At 35.8% G+C, this 19,934-nt stretch overlaps 1 protein-coding gene across 1 annotated transcript in view; it reads left to right on the forward strand.

The window, feature by feature from the left end:
* The window catches only part of UCHL3 (ubiquitin C-terminal hydrolase L3), a 39,022-nt gene extending 19,366 nt beyond the window's left edge, over positions 1-19,656 (forward strand). Inside the window, exons 7-9 of the mRNA XM_054386174.1 lie at positions 15,852-15,927; positions 18,274-18,332; positions 19,573-19,656. Coding sequence (XP_054242149.1) covers positions 15,852-15,927; positions 18,274-18,332; positions 19,573-19,656 — 219 coding nt within the window. The remainder of the gene's footprint in view (positions 1-15,851; positions 15,928-18,273; positions 18,333-19,572) is intronic.
* Positions 19,657-19,934: the final 278 nt, after the last annotated feature.

The following is a 19,934-nucleotide window of genomic DNA, read 5'->3' on the forward strand; positions in this document are numbered from 1 at the left end:
TTGGCAGTCTGTTTGTGCAACACCAAGGAATGGCTAACTGCTGACACATGGCTTTCCATATCACTTTTTGTTATAAAGTTAAAATGATAGAGTAAATTTTTTATGTCTTGTGGTATTTGCAGCATATGGAACCACTTTTAGTTTTGAGGGTGATTTTTTTTTTTTTTTATACAGGATAATTTTAGCATGGTTTATGCGTTACAGTTAGCAGAACGTGATTTGTGGGTTTTGAGAAGTTTGCTTCTTTAAATGTTACTATGGCATAGCTCAAATTAATGTTTCATTCAAGCAAGTAAATACAAGTGAAATGGCCCCTTGAAATACCTGTGTTAGATATTGGTTGGAGAATAATGAGAGCTTTTTATTTTGTTCATAGCCTAAATTCTTAGGAGAAAATTAGGACCTCTCAGATTCCTGGCTTTTCTTTCCTCTTTCTTAGAAGCTATTGAGAATGTCCAGCTAAATGAAGCTTAACCTACAGTGTCTCAGTATCTAGTTATTCTGTAAGAGAGACTAAAACAGAACTGGAATATAAAATATATCAACTATTTCAGGGAGCACAGATAATACTGATTTTGGTTCTGTGATTCTTCCTCCTCAATTTTTTTAGCACACTTCATACATCTATATACCAACTGACAGCTCAGGCTACTAGAACTACATGTTGGGCTAAGTGAGGCTTGGAACTGAGCAGATTGAAGTGCTGCATCTGAGCTGCCATTTCAAATGAAAGAAACATTCTTGCACCTCATTAATCTTTCTAAAACATATTCATAGTGGAAAAAATAGTGTTTGAAAATCAAAACTGATGTTTGACTCTTGTCAGTATAAAAGTCACAAGAACGAGTTACAGATGTTCATTAAAAAAATTAAATACATCACTGTGTTTACTTAGGTATACTTTTTGTTCTTAAGTATGATCAGGAATATTTTTAACATGAATTGAAGTTGGCAGCCACTAAAAAAGCTACCACAGCTTGACTTCTTCCTTAACTCAAACCATAACTGCAAACTGTAGTCTGTAAACTGTAGTGTGCTTTGAGAATTATAATCTTGCGTGGAATGCGCTAAGTTAGACTTTGATCACAGTAACAGTCGTTAACATTGGCAAGAACTAAGGAGAGTCAGTGTGCTCTGTTCTCAACTGCTATAAAACTTGAACTTTCAAAGATCTCTGATTCCCTGGGGCATTACAATTTATTGTTAGAGAAAAAACATTAAGGACCTTCCTTTTCACTTCTGCCAAGAACGTATGGTTGGATTTTTTTCTAAACAGTGCGTATTCCTCAGTGTTTCTTCTGAATAATCCATAGTCTTGTAAAGAAACATTTGCATCTTGGGAGAATATAAAATCAATCACATAACTGTTTCTAAGATTATTTTGTGTTTAGCTTAGTATTACAGAACAGGCATGTAACCTCTTCTATAAAGACAATGAAGTTGCCTAAAAATGTTAGTGATAGCTTTGTATCTTTTACAGCTTATGCAGTAGAAATGTGAAAATGAGCTTACCAGAGTCATGTGAATTATTCTGAAATTATACTTGGTTAGTCCTTGACTCATTGCATTGCCCTGTTATTTAACATGTTGGTGTCTCAGACACATTCATCCATCTGATTTCTATGCTGAGAAAATAACTAATAAGGTATTAATACAGTATTGCTCTGTATTGTTATTCTGGGTCACAAGCTTCACTGTAAAAATCTGTATGGAGGAACTCTGATTCCCAGAATGAAACAGAACTATAGAGGCTATTCGCACCCATAAAGCAGCCCATGAATTTAAATAATGAGATATGTAACAAGTCAAAATAACAAAATGTTTCTACAGTTTTGCATCCAACATCTCTACCAACAACTGCCATAAGTTTGTCTTGTTCTGGTTATGTTGGCTTTTGTTTTTTTCATCAATCCATAACACTTCCAGTGCTACTCTTGCACTAACTGTGTAAGAGACAGTAAGCAGCAGGCTCTAGTCATGTGTTTGCATTTTAGCAGGCTGATTGTGTCAAGTGATGGCTGAGCATGCACTCAACCTCTGCCTCAGGCAGAAGAGAAAGTGATTTGGTTCTCTTTTATTTTGGTTGTGTGGGGTGGGGTTGGTTTTTGTTGGGGTTTTTTGTTTGTTTGTTGGTTGGTTTTGTTTTTTTTTTCATCCAACCACTTAATTTTTTGGGAAGAAAGGATTGTAAGAATTTACAATCCTTAAGACTGCCAACATTTTATCAGTACAGCTGAACCTAGACAGTGCACTAAAACTGCTCAGAGAATTATGTTGCATCAACCAACTTCGCTCAAGGAAGCACTCTAAAAATGTGGTAATTGAGTGTGCAACAATGTTGTTCAACTTATTTAAGAAAAAAAAATCTTGCAGAAAGAAAAACTATTTGAAAAAATCAAGTTCATTTAGGTCTTGCAGAGCTCCCTAATCTTTGGAATTTTCTTTTCTTTGTTTTGTTTGTTTGACTTTTTATAATTCCACTAATTTTTGATCACAGAAGTCACCATTGTGATAATCTAGCTTGATTTGTGCCTAACAGAGACCATAGAACTTAAATTTATGTCTTCAGAGAAAGATAAATTATCACTAATTTCAGAATTTTTTTTCTGGGTGCTCTGATCTCACCATTTTTCTTGCCTTCAAGCTTTGTCTTTATCCATATGTCTAGTAAAGTAATACTCTCAAGGTACCAACACTCTTCATCATGGATTAAACTGCCATGGAGAACATTGGAAAGATTTTCTTTCTACCAGCTACAGAAACACTAATTAAACTTGCTAGTGCAGAAGTTGATCAACTAGCAGATGTAGCCCAATTCAGTTAAAGTACTGTGATTTTGGTTTTAATACATATTAATGCTGATATTTGTAATGTTGACAAAACAAGTATATCTGTGAGGAGTGGAGTTCATGAACATAACTTCCTAAGAATGTTGTGCAGGCTTTTGTTGCATGTAAGGAAGTTCTAGTTAGGAATAAGGTTGTTCTTGCAGTTGAACTATTGATGTCAGTCATTTGTGTGAATTCTGTGGGGTACTGTTGGAGATGAGCTCGTGAGGAGTTACTGCATTCTCATGAACAACTCAACTGAGTATATGTGGCAGGACCTTTGATCCCACTGTTGTACATAAGAAACACAGACCAGGCCTTCAAGAATTATATCTCCTTCTGTTTCCCAGATTTCCAATGATGTTGGTATGCAGTTAAAGTTCTTCTGTGTCCTAGGGCAACTGGCATTTCTTTCTACACAGTGACACAACCTCAAAATGGAGGAAAGAAAGCCCCAGTCCCAGCATGGTTTGCCAGCTGCTAGACAGGGAAACTTCCTTGAAGGTGGCATGGAATTGAACTTTTCAGTAAGAGGATGCCCTGAAGTTGAAATTCTAGAGAGATTAATTTTTGTAACCACTACAAAGTTAATCAGTAATAAATACTTCTTAGAAAGAAATGGTCATGCAATACCAGATGCTGCTGTCCTGTCAGGCCTTCCATGCATTAGATGCAGACTCTCCACTTGCTGAATCAGGGTCCCCTAAGCAAGATGAACAGACAGATCCCTGTCAGGTTTTTGACATGAGTCAAACCATGAGCTACTCAGCACTATCAAACTTCTGCACTTCTAGGTATGTGCAAAAGCAGAGCTCCCTTGGTGCTAAACATTTCCTTTAGCTCTCAGATTTAATGTCTCTAGACTTTAATAACAGTTACATATAGAAATTAATTTTGGATTGAGGCAGATGATAACTGCCTGAACGTTATTGTTATTTTTTTAACCTCTTCCATGAAGCTTTTAACTTGTTAATGATTAATTTAATTTATTATTTTTTTTCTCATCACAAACCATAAACAACGTGCTTACTGGTTTATATGGAAATAACAATAAATTCCAGTTCAGAAGTTTTGTTTTACCACTTCAGATATTTGACCTACAACTTTCAGCACAGAAATACTCCTGTGATCTTTCAATCTTGTGAAGTTAGTCTAATTCTCTCTTCTTCAGTTCCTAGCTGTGTGTCTTGTTTGAATAGTGTCTCAAGCTATGATTTGTCTCCCACATTTTAAATTAAAAGTGAAACTTGTGACTTAATATCCTTTATTTGCAGATGTTTATTTAACATTAGTTTCATATTAATAGACATGTAATTCTATTTCGATTTGTTTAATATTCAGTTGAAAACAACTTCACTTGAACCATCTTAATTTGTTCTTATTAAAGCAATGCATGGAATTTTTTAGCAATTACAACTTTGTTAATTAGATATAATCCAGTATTAACTCTGTTTTTTCAGAATCCCTATATACTGTCTGTTGAAATTTCAGTCTTACAAATGAAAAAGTATATTTTCAGTGGGGAGGAAGTTTATCTTTTTCTTGGTTAATCTCCCTAGGGGACCTACTAGTACAGGAAATAAAGAATTAAAAGATTCAATTAATGCAATTTTAAATGAGGACAATAACGGCCTAGAAATATAAAAATATTAGTTGCCTTGAATTTCATTCTAGGTTGTAGATTCAATTTTGAGAACTTAAAAAGTCTTTTCTGGTCTCATAACATTCAAGCAAGGGGTATTTTTAATATATTCTCATTGTTTTAACAATGTGTTAGCCAGGGGAAAAAAAGAAAAATGCAATCATAAGAATGGTAAAAATGAAGAACCGTGGCAAAAATGGTAAATTTAAAAAAAAAAAAAAGCTTTATAAAAGCAAATTTTCGTTATTCTGGTGATCGCTGTACTGTTACATGCATATTAAATTTGGTGTTCTAAGTCTTATTAATGACTTCATAGTAATTATACTGGGAGTCCTAAAAGACAGTTGTTTTTTTTTTTAAGAGCAGAAGTTTAACTACTTCCAGTCAAAGCCATAGCAAATTCCTACTTTCAACAAGTTTTTCAGTTTCTCTTTTTTAAACTATTTTGAAATAAACAGTTACTGTATTGCAGACTCTAGGAAGACTAACAGTCTTGTCTGGTTTGATAGCAGCAGCTTATAAAATCATAAAACACAATATAGTGTGTCTTGCGTTTTGTTGTGAACTGTCTAATCAGCAAAGCTCTTAAATTTCTGCCTCACAGCAGGTTCTAATCTTACAGGTTGCTCCTTCCATAGAGAGGTTTGAGGGCTGTGAGGACTTCCAGGAGTAGTGCCTTATCAGTCAAATTTTGGAATTTTCTTAGGCAAGCTGAGAATAAATAGTTTTTAAAGTCAGCTGATGTGTTATCTAAATGTAAAATGTCTCATTCGAAATCAATTCAAGTGAAGAATTTGAAAAAACCCCAATAGTTCAGATAAACTGTAATAGCCATTAAAGTCTCGTAAGCTTCTCTGACTCACTGATTTTGTCACTGCTAAATTCCTCTTTCTTCATATAGCTACATTTTTGGGATGGAGGTTTTCAGGGTTTTGCCCTCTTTTATGTAGAGCTGTTCAGATTTAGGAGTGGATCAGAACACTTGAAAATCAGAAGTTAATTGAAAAAAACAAAACAAACAAAAAACCCCAGCAACAGGGGTGAAAAAAGAGAGAAGAAACAAACAAACAACAACAAAATAAAGAAACCCACAAAACAAACAAAAACAAACCCAACAAAAAATCCTGTGGAAAACTTGATTCTCTTGGACAGATTGAGTCTTGATAACACTCCATGCTTATCTGAGCTCTACAGTTTCTACTGTTCTGGATGCTTGTTCTTCATTAAAAATTCCTATTCCTGTCTTTGTTCTTTAAGGTCAGCAGTATGGGAGCAGAAAGAAGCAATTCATTGTCCCACTGTTGATAGGAAAAAGAAAAGAAAGTAAAATTGAGTGGGAAAGAAGACGAATTTCTTCAAAACCAATACAAAGAAAGTAAATGTTTTTTCCTGGCACTTGCACATTGATTAAAAAGCATGAAAATTATTTTTTTGAGAGAAGTTATTCTAATGCTCAGCGTTTGAAGTCTACTAGAATCATTCCACTAAATGCATAATGTGTAAAGTACCTTAAGGAACTTCTGCTTGCTTATACTAGTGGATTCACAAGTAGTTGGCAGGTCTCCATGCAGATAAGTGGGGTATTCTTAATGACTATGTTTGCTAGTGAGGTTCTGCCAGGGTTGGTTCTAAGACTTGTACTGTTAAGCAACTTCTGTCAGTGACATGGAAGATCACAAAAAAATACACCGCCAAACCTACAAGCAGTGTAAAAAGATCAAGAGGTAGTAAAGCACAAGACAACACAGGACAATCTGGATTGCCCTTTAGATTAGCTTCAAAAAAGGAGTATTTTTCTGAGGCTGAATAAATGCTGTGTAATTAGCACAAAAGGTAAAGTTTATTTCCTGATAGAAGGTGAGGGGTGCTCTGAAAGAGAAGATGACATTAGGGATTCTTGTATGTGCTGAAAGGAGAAAGTAATGGTGAATGGCAAGCTGAAGGTGAGCCCCTGGTTTGCCATCATGGCCAGATGAACTAACAAAATCCTTTATTCTATGTCCATATCATCCATTAAGCAGGGCTACAAGGGTTGCCTGTTCATTTAGCACTCCTATATTTGGTAAACTATATGAATATATTACTTGCTGTCTCTCTAGCTATAGACAGAATGGATTGAAATTTTGCTTTGTACTGATTTATTTCAGTAGTTAAAAAAAAATTAAGATTGAATGTTTGTTTGTATTTCATGAGTATGTTCTGATCCAAACAAAACTGGTCCTGTGGCCTGTGTGGGACAGAAGATCAAAACTAAATCATCACAATGGTCCTTTCTGATCTTAATATATTTACTGTAACTTTGTCAGTTGCAGCTGAGAGTCATTTTTAATACTTCTGTGGTCTTTCTTCTAATAGTAACAATTTGAATGGTTTAACATAGTCCTACTGCTTCCACGGATACTAAAGGGACCCTGAGTGTAAATGGCAATACTGCCACTGGCCTGCTATTTTAGAAGAATAGGTGAAAAACTTAGGAAGTTGCATACCTCACCACGGTAAGCTTCCCTTTTCCTTTGCTTTCCTTTTATGTTAGACATGGAACAGTAAAAAAAACCTCTTGAGTTCTATTACAGTGCTTACTTGATCCATTTAAAATCCCAAAGTAGCACAACCTCCATTTCCCAAATTATCAGAGAACTGTTGCTTACAGTTTTTGTAGTTGTGGACAAAACTGATCATTCTGTGTTCTTAATTATTCCTTCATGAGATGATACTTAAATATCCTTCCTCCTCACTTTGGAACACTCTATCTCTTGTATGAGCCAATTAACTTCTGTTCATGTTATGAGGTTCACTGGGTGTGAATAACCTCTAGCTTATCTGGTCATAAACTTCAAATTTGGACCATGTCTTTGCTTGCTTTCATTGTTCTTTTTGTCTTCTCATTCAAACTCAATACATCCTTGGTTATCTGATTTGATCAATTAAAGGACACTGTAATAAGTAGCAGACATCTTTGCAGTTGCCTTTTAGGTGTGTTACTTCAAGTTTAAGTGGGCTAAGTATGTTCTTTTTTAATGTTTATGTAGTCGTCATCGTCTTCGCTGTCTTCACCACCATCCTCATCGCAGCTTCAGGTTAGCCACAGCAGAACGAAGGCTTCACCATTGTGTCACTCTGCATCCCTCTCCTGGGCCAAACGTAATCATGTAGGTCCTGCAAAGACTACCAGTCCGTCAATCCGTCTTCGTCGTTGGCGGCCCTTGATACGCTTTCCATCTGTTGGGCTTCATTCTGTTGTAAGTGTAGTCCATCTTCAGTCTTTTCTTATCTGGCATTACTGGCCTTCTGCCATGTAACTTTGGTCTTTCAAGCATCATTTTTTGTTGGTGGCTTTTCTCAACCATTCTTAGGATTTCTTTCTTCCTTTTAATTTTTTTTTTTCTTTCCCCCATATCGGACAGCAAAAGTCATCAGTCCATGTTGCACTGTCCCAGCTATTTTTGATTCAGTACACATGCCAAATCATTTTCAAAGCATAGATGAAGTTTGCCCTTCATGAAGTGGCCTTTTTTTTTTTTCTTTTCTTTTCCCCCTTAAGCTCCACATCCAGCCTCGTCTTTTCACCTCATCTTCATGATCTTTCTTTTGGATGTGATAAACCAAGGGGCTTCTAATTCTTTGTCACATTATATTATTTCTTCTGCTTGAGACCTGGTTTATGTTCTCATATCCTAAACCTAGTCTCCTTTTCTTTCATTCTTGCTTACTGGTCCCTCAGTATTTCAGTAATGATGAAAATGTTCCTGTTATCCCAAGGGGCTAGCTTACTTTCTAACTTGACATCTGTTTCTTTGTCCAGTTCTTAGACATACATTCTAGTTGAAGGTGAAGACATTATAATACGAAAAGCCTGTCATCAAATACCATACTTTGCACTTTTTTCTTTCTTCACTCACAGGGAACCAAATATATCTTGAAAATACAGAAAATAAAATACTTGCACAGAATAGCCAGTATTTCTAAACTTTCCTGCGATCACTATTAGAAACACTAAACTGAAAAAGTAGTTCAGTGGTATTTCATCCACCTTTTAAGTAGTGCTTGCACTTACAGTACACACACAAAAAATTAAAATCTGGATATGTAGAGGTGGATGGTCTTTAAATATAAAACTAGGGCAATTACTTTGTTTTTATTATTGTTTGGTAATGACCACATTTCCCCTGTGTTACAGGAAATTCTTATTTGAGCTACCTGGGTATTTTACTGAGGTGAAATAACTGTTCTGACCATGGTGGAAATAAATTCCTCCTTCATACAGATCTGTCTTTCCAGGTGTGGAAAGCCTTCTTAATGTTTTATTGTTATTAAAAATTAGTGTCCAAATGCTTCCATTTCTTTATAGCTTTTATATTTTTATCCTGATAAATATCTGAAGATGAGATCTTTTTCCAGATTTCTCTCTGTGTGAATAGTAATTGCTATTACGAAGTTTCCAACTCTGTTGTAATGTTCAGAGCTATGGAACATTCTTGATGTTATCACTTGGAGCTAGTTAAATGCCTTGGGATTTGAGGAGGCATAGAGTTAAGTTCTCCTCAAATAATGCTTCTTCCACCCAATTTAATAGTTATGCAATTAACACTGGCAAGCCTCTGACATTTTACCTGGGGACTCTTTTGTTTGTTTAGCAACACTTGAAAAATTGTATGTCATACTTCTGTAATTTGAAGCTAAAATCTTCTGTGAATTTGACCTATATAAGCTGCTTATTAAGAAAAGACTTACTGAGGAAGACTTGAACTTGAATGTGCATACCTAGAATAAAAACATTAAGAGACCATGAGCTTACTTCACTAAATAAAACATGGCTTACCTAAGAATGGACATTATAGCATAATCTATTGTGCATATACTGGAAAACCCCACTGGTAAGTTGAGAGGTCTATGTGCTTCAGAAAGTTTCTAAAAATAATTCCTCATCCATTAGCAAAGAGCATTTGCTTTGAAAATGTTTTAAAAATAATTAAAAATAAGTGACCTTCAGTAGAACTGAGGCTGACAAAACAGAAACTTGGCACTAAAAGTAGTTTTAAAATACTGGTTGTTAACTCCCTTAAAATCCTGACTGGCTCTGACTGATTAAAGTCATAACTCACCTATGCAAAGATTTATCACTGAATACAATACAGGCTGGTATTTATTGGTAACTATAATGTTGTTCTTGTTTTTTCACTTTTGTGAACAAACAAGTGCAAGAACACACCAACTACATGTAAATTAGTTTAATATGCAAAAACAAAAAGACAGCAATTTAGGCATTAAAGCTGTGTCTCTTGACTTGGTAATAAATACTACCTTGTCCTTCAAGTTTTGTCTTGTCATTTCCTGTTAACAGGTGTTATTAGTATAGCTCTGATCATTCTGTTGGATGTACACAGAGGCAGTTTTATATTAAAATGTTCTAGTAAGAAATCTATGCACTTAAATTTAAGGAAGGGAGGAAACCATCTGTATATTGTGTTTAAAATACTGTTGAACTTTTTTGTAGTTCTGAGTACGTTTCCACTACTTAAACATTGAAAGACAGAAAACAGTCTCAAAATTTGAGAGAAAGTCTTAATGATGAATATTTATGCTCCTTAAATATAACCACTTTTCTTATGTGAAAACTTTTCTTAACTTTTGTGGTGGATTGACTTCAGCTGGAGACAAGCCACAATGATCTATCATTGCCCTCCTCAGCAAGAGGAAGGTGGAGAAAATAAGATTGGAAAAAAACTCTCGTCAAAAAATTCTCGTCAGTTAAAATAAAGACAACTTAATAAAGCAAAAGCCATGTGCAGAAGCAAAGGAAAACAAAACATTTATTATCTACTTCCCATCAGCAGGTGATGTCCAGCCTCTTCCTGGGAAGTAGGGCTTCAGTACATGTAGCAGTTGCTCCAGAAGACAAGCATCATAATAACAAATGCCCCTTACACCCACTCCATTCTCTTAGCTTTTATTGTGAAGCAGATGTGATATGGTATATGCTCAGTTTGGTTTAGCTGTGCTGGCTTTGGTTCCCTTCCAAGATCTTGCTCACCCAAAGCCTACTGGTGAGGGAGAGATGTTGGAAAGCCAGCCTTGATGCTCTGCCAGCACTGCTCAGCAGTAACCAAAACACTGGTAATGTTACCAACGGTGCTCTAACTACCGATACAAAGCACAGCACTGTGAGGCCTGCTGTGGAGAAAATAACTCCGTTTCAGACAGATCCAATACAGTAGGTCTCCAGATGAGTTAGGAACGTATAATAGCAAAAAAAGAAAATTTCGAAATACTGTTCTATGAAAACCACTGAAATTGCAAAGAATTAAGCTATAAGTAACAACATGCTTCATTAGCAATGTTAACTTTTCCTCAATCTTGGTAATCATCATGTAGGCTTCCAGCTCATCTGTTGTTTTAGTGTTTCTGCTTGCATTAGGATCATTATTCTGTCTTTTATAAGTCAAGCTAATCTCTTAATTCCTTTTTCTTTCCTACACTTCTCAAGTTGGAAAACATGGTTTCGATTTTCTCCCCTTTACTTTGTGTCAGACTAAACTTCATGTTCTTTTAAAAGAAACACCTATTTAAAGCATCATACTGATGAATAGCCCCTTTTGCTTATGTTGGGATCTAAAGGGAGGAAAGATACGTGTTTGTACAAACATTCTGTATCCAGATACTCTGATCATTGATCTCAGAATTTCATCTACTTGCTTGACATCCTCCCATTCACAACTGGGTGCTTCTGAGCTGCAGCTTGGAATCACACCTCACCTGACACTTCCATATCCTACCTATAGCTGGGAAGGTAGACTTAATAAGCTTGAGACAGCTTGTCTACTATAATAGCATGGCAGAAAAATGCGTAAGCCTTAGCAGAGGAACTTCTTGTCTGTTCTTGTGTCAGCATTCAAGACAGTCCTTCAGCATTTTTCGTACAGAAATTATTTTTCAGTATTCTGGACAAGGGATACCATTAAAGCATGTATATCCCACTGTGAAACTCAGCGTTTGAAATACTGTAAACTTGCTGCAGTATATTGAACGTGAGATGTCACAATTCTGTGAGAATGAGCCAGAAATAACCTTGCTGAAACTTGTGATCATCATTCCAGTGGTCTTTGTTTTAATTGCAGTATTTTAACCAGGATTCAAATGCCTTTTACAGGCCTACGCAATACATCTGCCCAAGCACGTTTCATGCTTCAAAATGTAAATCACAGATGCCTGATCTACCTAATAGAAATTGCATCACTTCTTCCCCTTAAATTGTTTTTTAATCCAAACCATACCTAATGTTCTGTTGTGTAAACTTCTTTTTTTTTTATAATATTTTTTCTTTGGCTTCTTGTAACTCCTTGTAAATGAAATTGTAGTTAAACCGCTCTCTTAGACTTCAGTTGCTTCTGTCGTGATCTTTCAATTGGATGCATCTGAAACTTCTTATTCTTCAAGGTTCTACAAAATTGTCTCTCCGTTATCAGTTTTTACCAGTCTTCTTCCAGAACATGACAGACTCTTGATGCTAGTTTCTTGACTTATCACGTGGTGTTTTTAACTTTGCCAGTCATTACTTATAATGACTGTAGTATTCTACTCAACTGGTCTGTGACACTTGTTGCTTCACTCCTTTCTCTCAAGAGCTAATGTAAGGAAATAATAAAAGATTCAGTTGGAAATACTTAAGATTTATTATGTAACATTGTAAGAGCAAGACAGTGTGGGGGTTTTTTCTCAGTTGTGTGTTTGTCCCAGAAATGCAGTTTTGGGGAAAAGAAACCAGTTGCACATGAAATTTGATGAAGAGATTTGTTCTAAGTTATTAACATTTAAAGAAAGACTTCAGATGCATGGAAATTGAATACTGACCTATGAATTGGGATAATGGTCTAGGTGCATTAGCAAGATAAACTGTAGGTGATGAAGACATACTTTATTAGACTAGCTGATATGACTGGACAAACATTGATGTAGGGGTGTACCACTGAATATCTGAAGGTTAGTGCAACAGCAAGAAGGGAGACTGTTGTAGTTCATGAGGTGAGGGCACTCGGCAGTGGTGAAAGGTAAATCAAGGGATTTGTCAGTACAACATGAGGGAGTATGAAGAGTTATCTTTTGTATAGTAAAACCTGTGGGAAGTTCCATTTTAAAATTACTTACTAGAAGTCTGCTGTTACAGAACAGAGGAAGAAATGTACAGGTGCTGTTTTGCTAAGATGGACTAATGGTATTGACCTGGGACAAGTCAATTTAAAATTGACTTCTCACAGCAGTCAGCAATTGTGTATTATTTAATTTGAATGCCCAGGTTAGCAGAGAAGGCAGTCAAATCCTCTGAAAATTTGAGACTTGGTCATTCAGGTGCTTTTAATGTGGTATCCAAAATTAGAGGGCATGACAATCTTCGCTGTTACTTTTGTGTATGAGGCTGGTAATTTATGAAGATACACTGTATTTTTGTCAGTGAGTGTTACCTAAATACCTTGAGATGTTCTCAGAACCACCACTTTTAGAACTAAACTTTTTGCAGTTTCAAATCAATTTCAAGTCTACTGAAAATATATTTTTCAGATGTTTTTTTCTTTTGAAGAGATAAATTGAAAAAGTTATGTGTGCTAACCCATACTACCAAAACATTTCTTATACTAATGTTGAAATCATAACATAACCTTGTGTAAGCTACCCAAGATGCTGTCATTTGTTCTGTCTGTTGTGTATGGGAAAGAAATGTGTATTTTCTTCACTTTATGCTACAGCTCTTGCAAAGACTTGTAAGTGTCTTAATTCCCATAGGTTAGTTACAGATCCTGATTAGACAGCCATCTTATTTGGACTCCCATGTTTTTGTTCTTCCTTGTCGTTCATACATGCAGTCATTCAAATCTGCTGTCTCCTTTTGCACACTGAAGGGTTGTGAAACAAATCTAAGTGAAACAAATCTAAAGGAACAAGTCATCTCAGCACTTCACTGGCATTCAGGTTTCTTGTCAAAGACCATAGCAGAGAAGAGAAATTCCTCTGTAATTGTACTGAAAATTCTACCTAGTAATGAACATACTTTTTAAAGCTATGCTGTCTCGTAAGTGTTCACACAGACTATTAGAAGCTGAAAATTTGGCCGAAGGTAGAGCTTTTCAAGGAGACCACAAAAGACCTCTCCCAGAAGCTGACATTCCTTCTTCTTTCCATTCCTTTGAAATTGAAAAGCTTCTGGTTCAAGCATTAAAATTTCTAGAGCTTCCCAGTGAAGCAGAAATTGGCCTGACTAGGCTTCTTTTCATGTGTGCATGTGTGTGTGCGTGCACAGGCAATGGATGTTTTTTTTTCTTTCCCTAAGGAGGGGTGGGGAGATTTGAATCAGATTCATCACATTGGGAAAGTTTTCAGTCCAGTTATTTGCCTAAGTCATAAACAACAGATTCTTACAATACAAAATAATTGTCTGTCAAAAATAATTGAAATCCTAATTTTTCAAGACAGGTAATAGGTCTACTTCGTAGTAAATTTACTATCATCTGCATTAGATGAAAAGAAGTTGTAAAGGAAGGTAATTGCCCATGTTAGAACATGTGGTAGAAACTTTACGAATGGCATGGCACTTTTTTTCTGAGGTTGAGGAATTTTAAAATGTGAAAAACAGTATTTCTCATGGGTGGTGGCAATAGTACAATGAAAGCATGTTATTTAGATTAGGCATGTACAAAAACTCAGCAGGATTCTATAGGAATCTGTCTCCAAGTAAACTCTACGAAAAGTTAATCATACTTTTTTATGGCTTCCCTATCTGTCTTCTAGCTGTATATAGGCTCAGCATTCCAAGCATGCCAAGTGTGTCTCTCTATACGAAAAGGCATTTGTTAGAGGAAGCTGGGAAAGAACACAACCTTCAACATGTCAAAGGGGCAACTATATTTTGTTCTAAATGTGAATAAAACCAACTCCTTGAACATCTATAAATTCTCTGAAGCAGTGATACTTTGAGCTTTTCTAGTTAATGGCAATTTGAGCTCAGGTAGCATATGTTCAGAAGCAAGCTTTTAGATGCTGAGCCATTTCCTTCCTAAAGTGAGACTAACTGGCAGTGGTCTTTCCCCTTACCCTGAAACTCCTGAAGTCCAGATTTGATAGTTGCTAGGTTTAACTGATAAGCAAATATCCATAAAATGCCTTCAAAGAGAATTAAATTGCAATGAGTATTATGGCAAGAACTCTCAGGTTTGCTTGCCTGCATGCCTGCAGCCCAACAGTTTAGATACCTGTGGAAAAAAATAGTTAGTCAGTAAGAATAACAATAAGGTGCCATTGGTTGTCAGCTACTGTCTTGTCTGGTTTTCAGGAAGCTCCAGAAACCTGTGGTCCTTGTAAGTTTACAACTGGGGTGGCCCAACTCTTGTGGCTGCTTCTTTTCCTAAGCCTTGGCTCTATTTGGTCTTCTTTAAAACAACTTTTTCAACTCCTTGAAGTTCTGGTGAAATACATTTTCACAGAAGTCAGATTCTTGGTAACTTAAGGAAAATTAGGTGCTTTTTGCCATTCCCTCAAACAGTATCTTCTTGAATTGTGTATTGAGGCTCAGACTCAGATTGGAAAGACTGATGAGGAAGTAAGATTTATCAATTGCTACTGAATAAACAGTGGTGATGCATCTTTTGATTTGGAAGTTCAAGCAGAGTGCTGTGCTGTGCATGCCCTATTTTCTTCAGAAAAAACCTTCTCCTTGCTGTAGTTGGCAACACTATACTAGGCTAGATAGATCTTTACAGCTCAAACCATTTTTTGTCATGTCCCTTGAAGCTGTCACTGCACTTCAGTCCTTTATTGGTGTAATGCCTCTGATGCCACATGGAAATTTCAGTCTAGGCACCTCTAGTTATTTTCCTTCCTCACCACCTCAGACGTGCAAACAGTATTTCAGCTGCTCATGAGGAGGGTACAGGTTAACTGTACTATATATGGCTTATGAAAGGAAAAAATATTTTGACCAGGTAAATATTTTTCGTTTTAAAATACTGCAGGTTGAGAGTTCAGCTCTGTTTGGTATGGGAGATGGTTTTAGTGAAGGAGTTGCTATTTAATATCTATTTTTAATATTACTGCATTTGAGCTTCTTCTAACTCAATAATGAAAAATAAAGCTTTTATGTAGATCTATAATTGGAAATACTTCCAGATACTTCACTGAAAGGATTCTTACTGATCTGTGCATTGCAGAAGGCTTCTTTATATTCCAAAATGTTCTGCAGTCTGACTTCTACCTTTCTGTATGGATCCAAATGTGCTTCTCAGTTGAGATTTCTCTTGGCTCGGTATTTTGCATATTATGATGATATGTTCTCATTAATCATACTGTGTGAAAAGTGTTTTATGAACACAATTTCTTTGTTTCATTTTGTCTTGCAGGCACCAAGTATAGATGAAAAAGTAGATCTTCACTTTATTGCATTAGTTAATGTAGGTGGTCATCTCTATGAATTGGGTAAGAACACTTTTTATCTGTTTGAAACAAATGCAAGTAAGTAATGTTGTTAACTATCAAAGTTTGAGAGACATTACTTGATGTAATGTAGGGCTTAGGTTCTTTTTGAACTGCATCATAGGCCATGTGGGGTTCTGTTAAACATTATCACAGCAGCCTGCTCAGTTTTTTGGATTCTTCTTCTCTCAACTGCCTTCTATTAAGATAAAATGCTACAGAATACTGGACTGCCTCTAAACTTCATGAGTTACAAAGAACTGATGAACACTCCAACTTTCAGAGAGGAAAGTACTGTTATGTCCCTGACTTGCTTGTGGAATTAATAAATTAACTGTATGCCATGTTAGAAGTGTTAGCTATATTATTAAATAACAGGATACAGTTTAAACTGAAGTTATGAAGTCAGGATATTAGCAGATACTAATACTCTGCAACTCATTTGTTACATGTGGGTTATTTTTTCTCCTACTTTTTAGCGATCACTAGACAGCTAACTGTAAAACAGTAGTCTCTGTTCTCTGAATTACAGCTGGTTTTTTCCTTCTTCAGATTGTGCAGCAACAAGTTCTGCTCAGATAGTCTCCAATGACTCCACTCTTAAACATGTTGCCGGGCAACTAGGTTTTGCCGCAGGCACTTCAGAAAACTAGCAAGTAGATCAGGATTTAAAAACTGCAAGTCACTGGTCCTTCCTAACGTAATGTTTGCAGTATTTTATGGCAAGACCATTTTAATCTTTTGAAAATCAGTATGCAATTAAACAGTGCCCTGAACAGGTGACAACTAATCATAACCTGGGCACAAGTGGTGTATATAAGAAGTGCTTATATTAATGTTAAGGTGATCTAAGGGCTATTACCAGTGCCAAGTTATGAACAATAGGAACACATTTATCTGTTTTTATGATGCTGTATGTCTTGAGTGAAACAGATCAAATAGGGAGGTAGCTACTTTGGGATGCAATATAAATACTTTACAACTCTAAATTTCAGTGTGTGATGGATGGATCGCACTTGTTTTAGTTATGTGCTACTATTCTCATGTAACCTTTTCATTGTGCATTAATTTGCTGTGCTTAAAAAGCACACTGGAGACTACAATGAGCATGTTTAGCTGTTTTCTGTAAGTTTGAAGCAAGATAAAACATACTTGAATTTTTTGATTAAATTAAATAAATAAGAGGAAGAAAAAAGAAGCATTCAGCTCCACTGTATAATGGAAAGCCAATACTACAGTTTCCTTTGTTCTTAAAATAACTTCTCTCTGTACAAACAGGAGAAAGCAAAAAAAAATACTTAAAAAGTAGGAAAACGAGAGAAAGTTCTTCAGTTGATTTACTGGCTTCAGTGACTATGGCCAGCCTGTGCGCTTTGGCAGACAGAAAATGCTAAGGAAGCACATGTATGTTAAATGCTTATGATGTTTTTGCCATAGAAAGCATGTTATTTATAGGCACATGAAATTAAAATGCTGTTCTGCCAAGACGTATTAAAAAAAAAATCAAGCATAGCCTGCAACAGTGCAGGGCATTCAATTCTGTTTCCCTGGCACGTTCTAGAGGGTTTTGCATTGCGTTTCAGTCATGGTTGTTACAATAGTGAACAACCTCTTGTTCATGAAAATCCAAATGTTTCGTAAAATCGAGTCTACTTTTAGTTATTGAAGATGTAGTTTGGAAGTATTGTCAACTTATCTTTGGAAAGTCTTTTAAAGGGAATTTGTTCTGACAAATACTTGGGATATCGTGACATACATTCTCATTCCACTAGCTCTTCCTGAAACATATTTATATGAATGAAATGACTTTTAAAATGCTGAGAAACAGCATTATGGTATTGCAAATGGGAGTAAAAAAAAAAAAATCTGTAGAAACCATTTTAAGTCCTTTGAAAGTACTTAATGCTTGAAGTTATTGGGTTTGTTTTCTCATTTATTGAGGAAATGAGAGGAACATTTCAGTTATGCCAGACTCTTCAAACTGGGTGGTTTGGTATTCTGTTCTGTCGTGGAGTCCGTGATCACAGCTGTCAAAGACCACAGATGTACAGCTGTCTCTCTGTGTCAACCCATGAAGTGTAGTTGAAATTATTCTTCTGTGCTTGAAAAAGCAAAGTACTATATCAACACTGAAACAGTCACAACTCACAGCCTTAAAGTTTTCAAATAAAATGTTAAAAAGTATCTCTTTTTAATGTAACAGACAAGGGAATAGCTAGCTACATGTGTCAATCTTTCATGAAAAATGAGGTGGCATTTCTTTTAAGTGTTCAAGTAGTTTTAACTGGAAAAATGAAGCTTTTCTAATTTTATGAATGTGTTGTTCAACCCTGCTTTGTGTTTTAACAGATGGGCGCAAGCCATTTCCAATCAACCATGGGGAAACTAGTGATGATTCTTTTTTAGAGGTAAGAATAGACAACCTTCTGAAATGGTGTTACACAAAATTCTTGCTGTATTTCCACAGAATTTATTAAACAGAACTATAAAAATATTTATACATAAGTCTTGCTGTATTTATGGTTGCATGAAGAATAGAGTGGGTGGGATGGTGAGGCAAAATTAGGTTTACTTAGATTTAAACCTGATACTTCAGAATGCTCATGTTGTGACTATGGAGGACCAAGTATGATAACATAGTAGGAGGTCAGAAATGCTGACTACTATGACAGATCAGACTGACTTCTGTGCTGTGATTTTTGTGTACCCCTGCTCCTTTCAAATTGTACATGAGATGAGGTTGTCAGGTTGAAAATGTTCTCTTTACTTTCATGTGATAGGTGCCATGCTTAGATGGAAGTTGATTTCCTTGCTAATGCTTCCTAATAATCATTCTTCTCCAGTTTTGTGGCTGCTTCTGTGTGCTTTTTTGTGTCAGGACCTATTTAGTAGAGAAATTAATTGGAAAGAAATACACTGAATTGGGATCACAATTGTCATCCCTAAAGAATGCTGTAAAGCTGAAGCTGAAAGAAGGCAATGTAGAGATCTGACTTTTATGGTCTTCAAACTGGATTGGCTTTACAAAAGGAAGAAACCAGAAAAGCTGAAAAAGAAACAAAACTTTTTACAGTTTAGTAGCATAGACTAATGTCTGTAAAGTTTGTGTACAATTTGTGCTTGTTTGGGCAGGAGGAGAAGTTGGATAAAGCTTTCCATTTCTCATATGTGGCTTTTTTCTGTTTTACTGATAACATGTGTTTTCCAGATTGCACCCTAAAGCTAGATGAAGGAATTACTTAAAATCTTTCACTTACCCCACACAGTGTAGACTCATCTTGAGACAAAGGAAAAATTTCTGAATACAGCAGTACTAGTAAAGGCAGCTTCAGAGATGCATTTAGAAATTCAGACAAGCAACACATCTGTTGCACAAAGTAATAGTCACAAAAATCAGTGTTGCTAAGGTTGTGCTCTCTTACACTGCCCTGTAAATAATCAGAATAGTGGTAACTCAGATCAAAAATCCAGTTTATGTAGTTTCGTCACATTTATTTAGCAATCCTTTGTGGAAAAATCCCATTTTGAGCATAGTTTGTATAAGGCATCTCTTCATATTTCAATATTGGCTTTTCTTTTTTTTTTTTTGTTTGATTTATAGTGAATTTTAATTTGCTTTTGTTGTTGTTTGTTTGTTTGTTTCCCTAGGATGCAATAGAAGTTTGTAAGAAATTCATGGAACGTGACCCAGAAGAGTTAAGATTTAATGCAATTGCACTGTCTGCAGCTTAAAAGACTTTTCCAGTGGGGTTAATCTATTGAAATGTATTGTAACAATAAAACTGTTGCCATATGTTAATAATACAAATTTTGATACTTCTCTAACATGTTGATTAATTGTAGCATACGTGGAATAAACTTTGCATTTGTCCTTGTTATATCTTACTACTTGTTCCTAATGCAACTTTGGGTATTTATATACATGCATGAATTTTGTGCAAGACTTTTATGTGGTGGGTTTTTCTCCTTCCACACACCCTCCCTCCCACACTCTCCCTTAAAAGTTTTGG

This window comes from Indicator indicator, chromosome 1 (genome assembly GCF_027791375.1).
Source record: "Indicator indicator isolate 239-I01 chromosome 1, UM_Iind_1.1, whole genome shotgun sequence".
Classification (NCBI taxonomy): Eukaryota; Metazoa; Chordata; class Aves; order Piciformes; family Indicatoridae; genus Indicator; species Indicator indicator.